At 32.2% G+C, this 16,908-nt stretch overlaps 1 protein-coding gene across 1 annotated transcript; it reads right to left on the bottom strand.

Annotated features, from left to right (window-relative positions):
* Nucleotides 1-5,198: 5,198 nt before the first annotated feature.
* LOC148202533 (uncharacterized) lies at nt 5,199-8,986 on the bottom strand. Its single transcript, XM_088109645.1, has 12 exons — nt 8,975-8,986; nt 8,774-8,877; nt 8,557-8,659; nt 8,257-8,380; nt 8,114-8,163; nt 7,895-7,969; nt 6,907-7,801; nt 6,597-6,790; nt 6,217-6,498; nt 5,841-6,041; nt 5,667-5,755; nt 5,199-5,465 (listed from the first exon to the last, which is right to left on the bottom strand). The coding sequence occupies exons 1-12, from the start codon at nt 8,984-8,986 to the stop codon at nt 5,249-5,251; spliced, it is 2,346 nt and encodes a 781-aa protein (XP_087965771.1). The 3' UTR covers nt 5,199-5,248.
* Nucleotides 8,987-16,908: the final 7,922 nt, after the last annotated feature.

Genomic DNA, 16,908 nt, shown 5'->3' with positions numbered 1-16,908 from the left:
CGGATCAAATCCAGTAGTTGTGTCAATGAACGGTCAGCTTAGCATGTCCACATTCATACTTTACCAAATCCATTATTCATACAGGAGTCGTTCCTCCCTGGAACGCTCGTTCATATTCCACAACATTTTCAAATCACATTTTCTCCATCTTTCATAAATAAATATCTCAGTTAACTATCTCTTACAAAGATTCCAATAAACTTAAAAATAACGAACGTTCAACCTGAACTGAGAACAAGATCGAACACGTGGAGCGAACACGAGATATCTCAAATTTTGAACTAGATTAATATCAAGGGTTGATACCGAATTGAGAGATAACGAGTACAATAATATATTCCAAGAACGAATGAGCCGAACATCAATTTCAACGTTGAGTCAATTAGATGAACTGACTCTTGAGAACTCACTCAGAACATTAAAAGACTAAACCAAGAATATGGACTCTAGGGTGAAACCAATGAATAAAGATATTTCAAGGCATTCAAAAACTGGTACTTAGAGTGATTCACCGGAAGAAACCGAACACTTGTGTTTAATTGAGTTTAGTATCAAGAAATCAAAATGTCATTCAAAGACTGAACACTATAGAGAGCGAACCCTAGAGGGCTTAAACGAACGCTCGTATTAAAATTAGCTTAAGGAAATGGAACGAGTGCCTGGTGTAAGACCGAGCACCCATAAACTTAATTAACATACAAAGGCTTGATAACATAGTACGATAACATTGAAGTAGTGTTTACGAACAATAAAATATACAATTACATATATACTTAGATTTATAACCGAACGTTAATACCCAACTGTGCTTGGCCGAACGCTCATGCACAATATTATGAAGTGCAGACGCTCGTCCTCAACCAGGATTCTTCCCAAATGAAAGAATCCACTACAAATCCAAATTCACTAGAAAACCGAACGGTTAAGGACCGTTCAGTAACGTACGTACTCTTTCTTAGGGAAATTTCATATTCAAAATTCATATATATTCAAACTCATTTCTTGACATATAACTTCATAACTTTCCACATTCATATCATAATCACTTTCATATTTCATAACATCCAAACATAGAGATTTCATATATTTCATGCATCAGAACATAGCACAGCCATATTTCATTTCCAGTCATCAAATCAACGAACGTTCATACAGCACAATAAACATACAGATTAAATTAAATAAGCTTCCCTTACCTGATACGTGAATGAACGTCCTAAAGGTAGGTTTTGGTTCGTTCGACTACAAATCTTTCTACTCTCAACGATCAACATCTCTTCAAACTAAACCAAACAACATGAAACCAAAAACAACTTAGACTACATGCCCGCATGCAACCAGAGCTTGGTTTGCATGTAGCGGAAGACGAACGACTAAAGACAGATACACTTACCCGTTCAAACTTGAAACTTGTTCGGTTCAAAATGAAGCATGAGACGCCAGAAGTGCTTCCACGATGCCTGAACAGAGATCGGAGTAGAGAAAGGGTGAGTTTTGGTAGAGAGAAGGGCGAAATTCTAGAGAGAAGAAGGAAAAATTGAAAGATCAGGTTCTGGGGAAGAAGGTGCATGCAGAGAGAGTGGGACGGATTTTCAGAAAATCAGTTTTGCTTCCCACGTCTAAACGAACGTCCGCTCGTCTGCTGACACCTGCATTCCACTATCTGATTTTCGAATCCTCGTTGATTGACACCTGGCGTCCGCGCAGAGGGGTTTTGGGTGCGTTTTTAATGATTCTGACATGAGGGGTTTGGGTGCGTTTTTTCGAGGTCTGACAGAATGGCAGGACAACCAGCCTTAGTGGAGGAGATGTAGAGGCAGATGCAAGCCATGCAGGCAGAGATTGCAACCTTGCGAGCGGAGTGTGTTGTGGGGTAGAGAGAACAGTCAAATTAACAGCCGGTGGTGCTTGCTCATGCTCCTACAGTGGAGCTTGCTCAAACTGAACCCGAGGGAGCTGCTCAAGAGGAGAACAGTTCCAGGACTAGTTTGGTTCACCCGACTAATGCTGGTCGGGCCGGTGCGCTTCACCCGTTCACATTGGCCATTATGGAAGAGCCAGAGAAGATGCCTCCAACGATTATCAAGTACGACAAATCGGGGGATCCGAAGGAGCATCTGAGATCATTTGCGGATGCCATGGCGATATATTCGCCGAATGACTTAGTTTGGCGCATGGTATTCTCCCTATCACTTAAAGGAGAAGCCCTAACGTGGTTTCATTCCCTTCGCCCTCGTACCATAGACGGTTTTGGTATGCTAAGAAATTTGTTTGAACAATAGTTTGCTTCCAATCGAGCCCAAAACCTTACTTATATGGAGCTAACGAAAATTAAACAAAGAAAAGATGAAATCCTGATGGATTTATGGACCGATACAAACGGTTCATTTGACAAGTAAAGGACGTCGACAAAAAATTCATTATGAGCACTGTGGCATTATTGACCTAGGGAACGTTCTAAGCGAACTCCTAGAGTCCACCGCTCGGTGAGTAACGTTCTCGTAACTATCACCTTAGCATTCCTAACCTAGGGAACGTTCTAAGTGAACTCTTAGAGTCCACCGCTCGATGAGTAATGTTCTCGTAACTCTCACCTTAGCATTCCTATCCTAGGGAACATTCTCGTAACTTTCACCTTAGCATTCTTGACCTAGGGAATGTTTTAAGTGAACTCCTAAAGTCCACCGCTCGGTTAGGAACGTTCTCGTGACTCTCACCTTAACATTCCTCACCTAGGGTAAATTTAAATCTCTCTTGAGTATGACTATTGCCAACACTCTAAATATGAACCTCCCTTAACCTTCTCAACTAATTATTTTCATCTACATTATTCCAACAAATAGAGTTAGGATGATCTCAAGTTTTCTCATGTCGCCTATACATCACACTAAAACACATGTGTAGTTTTCCTCCTTACGAAAGACTACTCTTTCATTTACTACACTCATGTCATACCAAAAGTAAAATACAACCACAACAAAGCACATATGAATTTGATACATCGTTCATACATCACATCCTTATACAATCTTAAATCATCACGCATCCTTTAATTCAATTGAACATTAACAATACATAATTCATTTTCTATTGCATTAGCATAATAATGACTTCCAACATTTCCATTAAGCACATCAAAAGAAGGAAAAACACAACTCAACCTATAGACCTCTAATCAAAGATCCCAACCGTGAAAAAGAAGATTTATATGTTTAAGACAACAAATTGTCAAAATTTCAGCTTGATCCAACGATTAACACAATGAAAATAAAAATTTTCCCGAGATGACTCGGACATGAAAAACTAACTTGCCCAACGAGAGATTGTCCTGCCCAACGAGAAGGCCTCTTTTACTCTCTACCATAATCAGTTTTGGCAATTGCTTAGGGAGTTGTTAGCTCACCCAATGAGAATGCATAATGAAAAAGTCATGATAGATTGATGAGAAATACAATCACACAAACAAAGACAAAAGGGTAATATAATTTTATCAAAGAATCATCCATAAGATCGAGTTATAAATATCACAAATAAAATCAAACAAATTCTAAGCATATCAACATTATCTCTGGACTTGACTATCCGGATACATGTATTGATGTTTGACTCTAGGAGTCCTACACTTGTGTGGTGGGACACCTTGTTTACTCAAGCTGCCATAGACAAGGTTAATCCGTCAAACATCTATGGCCAAGGAAAAACAACTAAACTAAGGACCTCCTGCTACTCTTCAAGACATACCCCACCCTTCTTTACTTGAGACTAGATGGTTATTAAAGAGACAAGATGGTCCTGAATACGGAATCCCTACATACACTAAATAAAACCATTACAAGAACTTCTCCTTGAAATCCTTCTCACATCGCAAGTCATACATATTCACAGTCATATTACAATAAATCATTCCCAAATTCAAATAAACATGCATTGAATTTAAAATAAAAAAAGTCTCATTATTTAGAACATCCTATCACTTATAATATTATATTTTCTAGACCTTAAAAATATCAAAATATAATTGCAAGACACCAATAATACACATAATTATTAAAATTTATGTCATACCAAAAGTAAAATACAACCACAACAAAGCACATATGAAGTTACTTAGATGTTTAAATTTCAAATATCTTGATGTTTAAATTTCTTGATGTTTAAATTTCAAATTCCTCTGATAATAAGTTATTTCTCAATAATTATGAAAAAAAACTACATTTACAGAAATAATATAACAATTAATTATTCAAATATCTAGAAATATTTCTGAGCAATCTAAATCAACATTAGAAATCAATTTTCGGTTTTTGATGAATAATTTATCTATTGGTAAATTTTATAAATAATTTATATCTTTTATTACGGATAGATTTGTCTATTGGATAACATTTGTCTTAAAATTCATTAATAAAATTTGTTGAAAATTTATAATTATTATTATGGATGAATTTTCTATCAATAAATGAGTTGGTAAAAAGAACATAAAATTATTTGCCCATTTATTTTCAATTTGTTAGTAAAATTTATTAACAATCCTTTTACTTACATATGTTTAACTTGAAGTAATTTGTGAAAAAAAATTGCTAGGTTTCTTGAACAGGAAACTATCTAACTCTTCTCACATAGAGTAAAAGAAGAAAGAAAACTGTATATTTCTTCTGTAATACACACCAAACCTCCAAGGGAGTACCCTCCAAAGGATATAAAATGTCCTGTCTATGTAAATGAAATAACAAAAACCAAACTCTTACAAGAGTTCCTCACCCTCTTATATAGACTCCCATCCCTACTAACTAACTATTATTAGAATGTTAACAAAATTATTTTAAAATGTGTTGGTTTGCACACTGTCTTTGAAAGACATCCATAGGCAAATTATTTAAACTTTAAATCTTCTAATAAATTAGTCTTGGCTCCTAAGTCTTGTTGGCAATTATAAACAACAAATATCTTCCATATATATACCAATTGATTTTTAGAAAATTTCTTTGAAAAGTTGTGTATTAGACTGAGTGGTACCGGACTGCATCTTATATTAAAGCAAGATTTTATGCTATTTGAATCTTGTGAATGCAAAAAAAGTAATTGAAGGAAGAGTTTATCAGAAATAATCAGTCAAAAAATTTGTATATATATTATCAAATTAGGACAAAACTGATTGTTTTGTATCAACTTGACTCTAAAGCTATATTCTACTGTGGAGCTGTTGAAGACATGCCTTGCAAAAAAAAAAAGTATATGATTGATCTATTCAAGCCATGACTTCAGTTTGATAATTTTCCCACTCTCCATATATTGAGCTAAAAGTTTCTCCTCCAAAGGTTTTTGCACACTCAAGAACTGTTTCTCTGGCACAACGTTCCCATGACATTGCTATATCCTCAAGTGACCATGTCCGATCCAAGCATCTCAGAAAGCGAATCAGCTTTGATTTTGCTATTGTTGATAGGTCTTTATGGCATTCAGTACTGTTGAAGTTGAATAAAAAGGAATCAAGGGAGATTTAAACTATCGAGATAAAATTCTTGTTGATGAAATGTGAAACTTAATATTTATAGGATCCAATATTTCTGACATTCAAATAGTTTCATAGTCATAATTTTACAAACATGACTTAATGAATAACTGCTTAAGAATATAAACAGAAGAAAATCATCTTAATATCTAACCTGACTTCTGACAGCTCTTTGTCTACAATAACAGGCAAAGAAGTTGGATAATTTGTAGGAACGAACAACCTTAATGGTTTGATTATTGACTGCATCACAAATATTCATGGTTAATGTAACAGAACACAAAAAATCAATGTGTGCAAAGTTCATAACAGAATATAAAGTATTCACCTTTTTATCTGCAAAAGTATGAGATTCTACGCTCATATTGAACGATACTGCATTGAAAAGGAATTCGATAACCAACCCTTCACTATCCTCAGCCGCTACTCCCGGCGCTTTAAGAAAGCTGACATTTTCTCCAACAACAATCACACTGTCTACCAATCGATGGTTGATCTCCTTTAATTCTTCTAAAAGAGAAGAATTTTCCTGCTAGAGTTACCAATGTTAATGTTAAGGAATGCAGAAATTAAGAAACAGATACCTAAGTAGTGCATTTAGAGTTGCAGAATTTACTAAACAAAATAATGATATATTATTATTCAGTAGAGTGCATTTGTGAAAAAAAAATTAGTGGAAAAAAACTAGAATGAAGGTATATTACCAAAATTCTTGGCTTCTTTTTTTTATATGCGACTGAAGTCCAGTCAGGTTCCTCAGCATCAGACAACTGCTTGAAACTGTGGCTTCGAGACCTTTTCCTACCAGGTTGTGAAAATGCCTCACTTTTCTCAGTTTGTGCAATGAGGTCCGGTTGGTTTTGTTGTTGAACCATCTCTCGTGGTTCATCTAAGAACTCTGAAGTTGCCATCACATCATTCAAATAGACTGCGTCTCTCATTTCATTAACTGATGCGCTCAATGCTTCAGGTGATATGACGGCTAACTAGAAGTATATCACAATAATAGAATTTAGGACAACCACTTTTTATGATTTAAAGAAATGCAAATAAGAAGCATGGAAACCACAAGTTTTAGACCAACCACTTTAAGAATGCGCTTCACTTCATCACTTGGCTCATCAAAATTCAGCGTCGATTTATCAGAAAATTCTTTAAGCTCATTGCAGTTTTCGGTCAAGGGTGAAGCTGAAGTCTCCAGACTGTTTACACTGACCCTCAATGCTTCACTTGCTTTCTCTGAACCTTGGGCTTGCTTCTGTACGGCATTGTCAGGACCTGAGTTTGAAAAATTGTAAAAAACATTTGCCAGTAAGCACAGATAACATGGAAAATATAGCATAAAAATGTACAACCCTAACCGATTAAAAAAAAACCTGAATTAATAGATGTACCTTTCATGATAGACACTTGATCTACATGCTGTGGGAAATTGCTATATTGTTTTTCCACTTGCTGCTCTTTTAAGCATGGCTTGTTCTGCTGAGAAACAAGGTTCAATATACTAGAGTTCTGTGGTCCCAATTGTTGTGTTGATGGTTTCGCTTCTACTATTTTTAATTGCTGCTCCTTTAAGCATGGCTTGTTTTGATGAGAGACATCCTTCCATATACAGGAATTCTGTGTTCCCAATGGTTGGGGTAATGGATTCGTTTCTATTATTTTCTCTTGCTGCGGCTTGATTTGCTGAGAAACATCCTTCCATATTTGAAAATTCTGTGTTTCCAATACTTGAGTTGGTGGATTCGTTTCTATTATTTTTTCTTGCTGCGGCTTGGTTTGCTGAGAAACATCCTTCCATATATAAAAATTCTGTGCTCCCAATACTTGAGCTGATGATTTCGTTTTTGTTATTTTCGCTTGCTGCGGCTTGGTTTGCTGAGAAACATCCTTCCATATATGAAAATTCTGTGTTCCCAATACTTGAGTTGATGGTTTCGTTTCCATTATTTTCACTTGCTTCTCTTTTAAGCAGGGCTTGTTTTCCCCAGAAACATCCTTCCTCATATAGTAGTTCTGTGTTCCCCATGCTTGTTGTGATGGTTTCGTTTCAATTATTTTCAATGGAGAAATACTAGAACGTGATGGACCTTGATGATGGGAAGAAACATTCTTTGGGGAAAAATTAGATTCTACAAACTTTTCTGCTTCATCTAGAATCTTCTTGGTATCGGTGGTTATTTGGCATTTCTTCAATTTGAAGAGTGCCAAAACACATCCTGTTTGTTTCATTTTCTTCATCAGTTTTTCCAAAAGATCTGTATTTGATCCTTGAGGAAAAGACGCAAGCTGAAGAAATTTAACATAAATATAAAAGATTAGTGGTAACAAGAAAAAAATGTGCAAATCTAGGATCATAGTTTGCTTGAATCAATCACCAACCTGTTGAAGCGCCTTATTCATCTCTAGATAAGAGACATAAACTTTTGAAAAATAGGCACTATTCATCTTTTGAATCTGCAATTAAAAGGACCAATATACAGTTACAAAAAATGTATATCTTTTGCCGTGCACGTTAGAAAATTTAAAAAAATGATGGAATATGCATTCAATATCAAGATAGAAGGAAAAGAAAGTGAAGAGAAACAACTTCTTCATTACCTCTTGGTAAACCTGCTCCTTCCAATCCGTATCTGCAGATTTTCCAGTTTCTGAAATAGAATAGGTAAACATGATCATTAAAGCTAGAAAAAATCACACATGCTGGGAGCATCAAAGAGAACAAGCCTTGCACATCTCAATACCTTGAGCAGGGAAGACTTCCCCTGAGGCATTAGAGTTTGAGAGACAAGGTTTGGATTCAGCATTCATTGGTGGTTGTGAAAATAGTTCCTTTGTCTTTTTAGATAACCAATGACAGTACTCAGCCTGCAAATAGATGCAGATCACGAACTCGATAAGACTATTATAGTTTTCAAAACGAATTCTTCACATGGAATTAGAATACGACAATGAGATGCAATGAAGAAATTATCAATTTGAAAGTGAATTCTTTCCGGATAACAAAAATTGTAACTTTGTTCCCACAATCCCAAAATATATACCTCATTGTCAGCAGCACCATTCAGTTTCAGCTCAAATCTTTGCAGTTGTCGAACAAGCCCAGATGTCGAAGGTCCATCACTTTGATTCACTACACCTTCCAAGCTACAACAATTAACAACTTGATAATCAGTTAACGTGACACACAAGACAGGGCTAAAATAATTGAATGTAACACGAGAAATTACAATAATATTCTGGTATTGGTATGCATCTTACCATTGTTTCATAAAACGTTTACGAAACTCTGGCAATTTCCATCTTAGAGTTTTCATCTTGGTGTTGGTGTCCATAATAACACAGGCAAAAGGTACTCTATATCCCTGAAAAGCCATAAAATAAAATGCATTAGAAAACAGGAATGGGTGGAACATTTATAATGTGAAATGTCTAGTATTTTCTACAACAGTCTTAGCATACGCAATTACTCATGGCATCAGCATTCATCAAAAGCAATATGGTATTTGGATGGCTAAGCCAATCCAACCCAATACTCACTTACAAATACCAGATAAACTTCTGGATCACGTCTCACTAGTGCAAATACCCACTGAAATTTCCCAACCACGCTTCAATTCTTAACCCCTCTAAGCATGGGTTTAAATACTGTTTATGCCGATATTTCGGCCAAAACAAAAGGCGGCAACTGCTACTACATCATCCATCACATTTATTCACAGAAGTTTCTTTTATAAGTCTTAACAGTAATCATCACCCAGCAAAATCTTGAAAAACCAATTATATCACCTAGAAAAATTAAATTCAAGACCTTAACAAATCAACAACATAACAAATCAACGTAACAAATTACCTTAGCCAATACTAAGGCTTTATTTACACTCTCAAGGATCACAAGAAATCTCTCTTTGCACTAAAGTTTTTTGTACGGTCAATCCTTTTCTTCTTTCTAAGAACGTTTCTCTCTCTCTTTATTTTCCTAATAGCCAGAATTTCTATATATTTAGGAGGTGTCTAATATAATGACAACTATATATGATATTAATTTTTCTTATGTGGAATATACACATAACTCTATTTATAATAAAGGCCCATAACTCTATTTATAATAAAGGCCCATAACTCTACTTATAATAAAGGCCCATAAGGAGTAATATATTTATATAATATCTTTTTATTATATTCCCACATTGATATTTAGGAGGTGTTTAATATAATGACAACTATATATGAGATTAATTTTTCTTATGTGGAATATACACGTAACTCTATTTATAATAAAGGCCCATAACTCTATTTATAATAAAGGCCCATAAGGAGTAATATATTTATATAATATCTTTTTATTATATTCCCACATTGTTTAATTTGTATTCTTTTTCTCTTTACACCCCCTATTTTAACTTGTTGCAGCTAATTAATAAAAGGTAAAAGGCATTTTTTTTTCTATAACTTAGCAATCATGTTCTAAAATAAAAGGTGTGCACTAAATAACACTAACCTCTGAACAAAAACACCAAAGTTACAAGACTACCTTATTTCTAAGATCTCTTCTCTAAAGAATTTTTTACCCCGAAAATTGCACTTATAAGGAAACATACACCATTCAAAACTTGAAATACTCTCCAAAAAAAATTACAAATTTTCATGATACAATAACAACAATAATTTTTTAAAAAAACTACAATCTATTCACAACTATAGATAGCAAAAAGACTCTACATATATTCTCATCGTGCAAACAACAAACTACCTAGATTCACAATAAATTGAATTAGTTCTAGAACAATTCACACATGGATTACCAAATCGTATACAACATTAGATTCCTTCACAAAAGTCTTAAAACCAATCCACACATTCATATATACACATGCAATCCACACAGTCATACATATACATACACATGCATTCCATACAATCATACACGTATGCATGCCTTAAAGTCTTACAACAAAAGTTAGACGAACTCACTCATCAAAAGTCCTAAAAGTTTTTTCAAAAATCTTACTCTGATACAAAAAAGTCACATCCAAGGATGCCACAATTACGATTGAAAAGTAAAAATTTTTAAAATCATAATATCGTTACGAAAATCCAAAATCAATAAGTATGTACAATTCAAGAAAAATGAACCAAAACTCCAAATTAATTATAAAGTAAAACTCTACATAAAATAGTTTTTTCAAACAATCATAAATTCTCCAATTCTCTTATTCCATTTTTCGCACTATACAACATCTGAACCGACTACATCATTCATTCTTAACCCTTCTAAGCATGGGTTTAAACACTGTTTATGCTGATATTTCGGCCAAAACAAAAAGCTATGTGATGGCAACTGCTATTACATCATCAATCACATTTATTCACCAAAATTTCTTAGGATGTCAACCATTACAAACAGAATATAACTGTGACATAAAACCTAAAATACAACCATGCCAAAGTACCCTATTCTATGATCACAACACATAATACCAATCCACTTGTAACCCTTAACATTAATTATCACCCAGCAAAATCTTGAAAAATCAAGAACTTACATCACCTAGTAAAATTAAATTCAAAAACCATACCTTTGTTAATGGACTATTGACATAGAGTGAAATAACAGTTATGTAATTTGTAAAGCATGCAATATGGTGTGTCACGTCTCTTATGCAACCGTGCCCCCCAAAGCGATATATTACATAACATATCTTTTGTGAAAATATTTATTATTATTAAAATATAGAGTATTATTAAATTATAAAATATCTTTTGTGAAAAGATAATTTTAAAGATAAATCAATTTTATCATTTTAATATAGATAATTATTTAATGACGCAGATGATTTTTTTTTATTATGACTAGTTATTTATGTAACATCCCAATATCTCACACTGGATAATTCATAATATATGATTTTTTTTTATTATGACTAGTTATTTAAGTTTAAGAAGTAGATACTTAAATGATAAAATTAAAGGAAACAAATTTATATACACTTACAAAATAAGAATGTCTTTATTTTATTATATAATATTAAATCCAAATATAAAAGTAAAATTATTTACATCCAAGCTCATTTAAAATATTATACATGTATGAATTGTAGGGATAGTAATAAACTTTAACGTGAGATTGTAGAAATTTTAATAATTTAGAGAAATATATAAATTTGGTTAAATATTTTAATTAAAAGATAAAATGGTTTGTTACTTATATTTAAATGGTTTAATTTATTTTAAAAGATATATTTGAATATTGTTATATACTATATATATTTACAAATTTAAAAATTATCTCAAGATATCACCAGATATAATGAGTTTTGGCACTTGCTTAGTGAGTTGTTAGCTCACCCAATGAGAATACATAATGAAAAAGTCATGATAGATTGATGAGAAACACAATCACACAACCAAACAAAGACAAAAGGGTAATTTAATTTTACCAAAGAATCATCCATAAAATTGAGTTATAAATATCACAATTAAACACAAATAAAATCAAACAAATTCTAAGCATATCAACATTATCTTTGGACTTCACTATCCGGATACATGTATTGATGTCTGACTCTAGGAGTCCAACACTTGTGTGTGGTGGGACAACTTGTTTACTCAAGCTGCCATAGACAAGGTTAATCCGTCAAACATCTATGGCCAAGGAAAAACAACTAAACTAAGGATCTCCTGCTACTGTTCAAGACATACCCCACCCTTCTTTACTTGAGACTAGATGGTTATTAAAGTGACAGGATGGTCCCGAATACGGAATCCCTACATACACTAAATAAAACCATTACAATAACTTTTCCTTGAAATCCTTCTCACATCGCAAGTCATACATATTCACAGTCATATTACAATAAATCATTCCCAATTCCAAATAAACATGCATTGAATTCATTTTAAATTATTTCAAACAACACAAAAATAATTGAACACAACAAATTTGCACTAGCTTTGAGAGAACACATAGAGAAGATATGTTTTAGATAATAAAATTCGCAAACTAAACTTTTATTTATATTTTTTAACTTTTAATATTAGAATAAGAAAGTCTCATTATTTAGAACATCCTATCAATGTTCTATTTTCTAGACCTTCCCAATATCAAAATAAATTGCAAGACACCAATAATACACATAATTATTAAAATTTATTAACATAATTAATTATGAATCTCTTGATGATTAAATTTCAAATTCCTCTAATAATAACTTATTTCTCAATAATTATGAAAAAGAACTCCATTTACAAAAAATAATATAACAATTAATTATTCAAATTCTATATCTAGAGACATTTCTGATTAAGCAATCTAAATCAACACTAAAAATCAATTTTCGGTTTTCTTTAAAATCTAAAATTGAAGTTACTATTTTCCAAACATCAATTGTTTTTCAGTTGGTACATTTTAACAATGTGTATCGGGTTTTAGTAGACAAAAATACCCTCATATATATCATGTATTCTAAGTTTTTATAAGGTTAAAGGTATTTAAATAATTTTCATTCTAAAAAAAAAACCCTCAAACCCTTACCTACCTACCGCTCTCATTCCTGTGAATAATTTCTCCTTCATCTCTCTCACTCCAACCTTTTCTTTATCATCCATACTCTAACTCCAATTTAAAAAATCGGAAACACTTGCCTAACCCTAATCCACCTTTCTCACTTATCCAATTTGTTTCTCTCTCATCTTCATACTCTCCCTCACCCACACACAACCCGCGACATTGCAATGTGTTGTTCTTGCTCTATTCGTTCATTTATTTTTCACTTTAATAACAAAATAATTGATGATGTTGATGTTGATTTTTTATTGGAGAGAGATGAAAGAGAAAGTGTTGAAAGGAATGAGAGACATGAGTAATGCGTTTTTTTTTAGTTTTTATAATGAAAATTATTAAAATACCCTTAACCTTAAAACTTAGAATCAATGATATATAAGGGTATTTTTGTCTACTAAAACCTGGTATACATTCTAAAATGTACCAACAGAAATATACATTCCAAAATGTACCAACTGATAGCAAAACCCATGATATATATAAGGGTATTTTACATTTTTTTTAATCATCCATGAAAGATATAATAAGTCAATATTACACATAAGAAAATGGAAAAGTATGAAAAAGTCTTCGATTGTTGCTGTCTAGCTTCCAATGCTCCTCGAATGATAGTCCCTCCAAAATGTAAATGGGCAAAATTCTACAAATATTTATAAAGATTTTTTGTTATTTGTAATCACCGATTAACTTTCAATCAGTTAATAAAATTTATTAACCGTCATTTTACTTACATATATTTGACGATCGAGCTTTAGTAATTTGTCAAAATAATGTAAATTATCAACTAATATTGGTTATTATCAATTAATTTTAAAGACATCCATAAGTAAAAACTTTAAATATTCTAATAAATTAGTCTTTGCTCCTAAGTCTTGGCAAGCCATTAAGAATAAATATCTTCTAATAAACATCGTCGTTAGAGACCTCAATGAACAGGAGTCTCATAGGCCTCATACGTCTGCTCCTCAAAGGCTCGCTCCTCAACAATATGATCATCCTCAATAGAAGCTACGTGCTTCTCCGAGCAAAAACGGTAAGTCTTCTCCTACCTTCGCGCTGCGCATAACTCTTTCCTCGAGAACTCGCATCTCGAGAACTAATTAATGATCCACCGCGTGTTCTTCCCATTTCTAAAAAGTCAAATTATTACATAAAGCAAAATCACATAAAATATTGTTTGAAATATAATTAGTAAACTATAAAAAAAATTTCAAATTAAAAAAATTAAACTAATAATAATTAATTTATTAACTTCAATAAAATTAAATAAAATAAACAATTACGCTAACTAATTCTAAAAAAATTTAAAAATTAATTTCATAATTTATTAACTATAAAAAAATTAAATTAAATGAAATTACGTAAATAATTACAAAAAGTTTTACTAACCGTTAACATTCAATATAATAATATTTAATTCAATAAATTTGAAAAGTTTAAATATATCAAATATGTACTTCATTTAAATATATAAAATTTAAACAATTCATTTCAAAAATAAAAATTGAAAACTTTATAAAATAATAAATTAATAAACTAAAACGTTAAAATATATTTTATGAATAACTATAAAAAAATTAAAATAATTAAGAAAAATATTCGTTGAGCCTTCAACGGACACCCATATCCATTGACAGATGTTGATATTAAAATATTTTTTAAAACAAAATTGTGATAATAGATCAACAAATTTAGATAATAGATAATGTCACTCTTGTTTTAAGAGTAAAAACTAACGACAATTTAAATGCATATTTCTCCTTCTTGGATGTAGGTTACAAGTTTTACAAATTTCAAAGTAAACAATCTTTTCAAAAAGATAATTATAACTCTAAAAATGCTATTTCATTATACTTGAAATCAAAAGAATCTGATGTCTTAACTCATTTAACGAATGTGCTGAGAAAATTGTCTTTCTCATTTAACTTGGTAACCTATAAAAGAAAAAAAATCAACAATACAATTGCAAACATTTAGCTCTTGGAATTTGCTATGAAAATATGTTGGAAATAACATGTTAAATAGCTTAATTTGATTGTTAGTTAACTTGTAACAACATCCACATTCTACTAATAATCAACTCATTAAATAGAGAAACAAGAAAAAATTAGAACAACTTTATTATCAATTTTTTCTTATAAGCTAGCTCCATAAGTTTGTCTATGATAACTTGTTAAAAGGCTCAGCACACAACATATATTAGCTATTGTAATGGTGCATAATTTATAATTAACGAAAGAAGCTACATAATTTTGAATTTAATTAGTATTATTGTTCTATTTCTCTCTCTACTACTTGAATAAGTTTCATAAAGCATTATCTCTTTTGACTTGTGAAATTGATTCAAATAGATTATCCATAATTAAGGAAATAAATGAATCAAGAATAACTAAAGATCATAAGCAAATTCTTCTCTATAGACAACTAACTACCATATGATTTAGCAAACATATCAAGCATAAAACAAAATAATCAAAACATGTTGGAAGAATTCCTTCTACAATTGAATAATATCTTGATTGATAGCTTGACAATCTCTATTAGAGGCTTTATAAGACACCAATAAGGAGATTAATTAATAATTGAAGTAGTTGTGTCAATGACATGTGTTACTATAGGGCGAGAGCTGACGGATCAAATCCAGTAGTTGTGTCAATGAACGGTCAGCTTAGCATGTCCACATTCATACTTTACCAAATCCATTATTCATACAGGAGTCGTTCCTCCCTGGAACGCTCGTTCATATTCCACAACATTTTCAAATCACATTTTCTCCATCTTTCATAAATAAATATCTCAGTTAACTATCTCTTACAAAGATTCCAATAAACTTAAAAATAACGAACGTTCAACCTGAACTGAGAACAAGATCGAACACGTGGAGCGAACACGAGATATCTCAAATTTTGAACTAGATTAATATCAAGGGTTGATACCGAATTGAGAGATAACGAGTACAATAATATATTCCAAGAACGAATGAGCCGAACATCAATTTCAACGTTGAGTCAATTAGATGAACTGACTCTTGAGAACTCACTCAGAACATTAAAAGACTAAACCAAGAATATGGACTCTAGGGTGAAACCAATGAATAAAGATATTTCAAGGCATTCAAAAACTGGTACTTAGAGTGATTCACCGGAAGAAACCGAACACTTGTGTTTAATTGAGTTTAGTATCAAGAAATCAAAATGTCATTCAAAGACTGAACACTATAGAGAGCGAACCCTAGAGGGCTTAAACGAACGCTCGTATTAAAATTAGCTTAAGGAAATGGAACGAGTGCCTGGTGTAAGACCGAGCACCCATAAACTTAATTAACATACAAAGGCTTGATAACATAGTACGATAACATTGAAGTAGTGTTTACGAACAATAAAATATACAATTACATATATACTTAGATTTATAACCGAACGTTAATACCCAACTGTGCTTGGCCGAACGCTCATGCACAATATTATGAAGTGCAGACGCTCGTCCTCAACCAGGATTCTTCCCAAATGAAAGAATCCACTACAAATCCAAATTCACTAGAAAACCGAACGGTTAAGGACCGTTCAGTAACGTACGTACTCTTTCTTAGGGAAATTTCATATTCAAAATTCATATATATTCAAACTCATTTCTTGACATATAACTTCATAACTTTCCACATTCATATCATAATCACTTTCATATTTCATAACATCCAAACATAGAGATTTCATATATTTCATGCATCAGAACATAGCACAGCCATATTTCATTTCCAGTCATCAAATCAACGAACGTTCATACAGCACAATAAACATACAGATTAAATTAAATAAGCTTCCCTTACCTGATA

This window comes from Vigna umbellata, chromosome 3 (genome assembly GCF_029865625.1).
Source record: "Vigna umbellata cultivar VRB3 chromosome 3, Vumbellata_1.0, whole genome shotgun sequence".
Classification (NCBI taxonomy): Eukaryota; Viridiplantae; Streptophyta; class Magnoliopsida; order Fabales; family Fabaceae; genus Vigna; species Vigna umbellata.
This window is presented reverse-complemented; position numbering and strand designations above follow the sequence as displayed.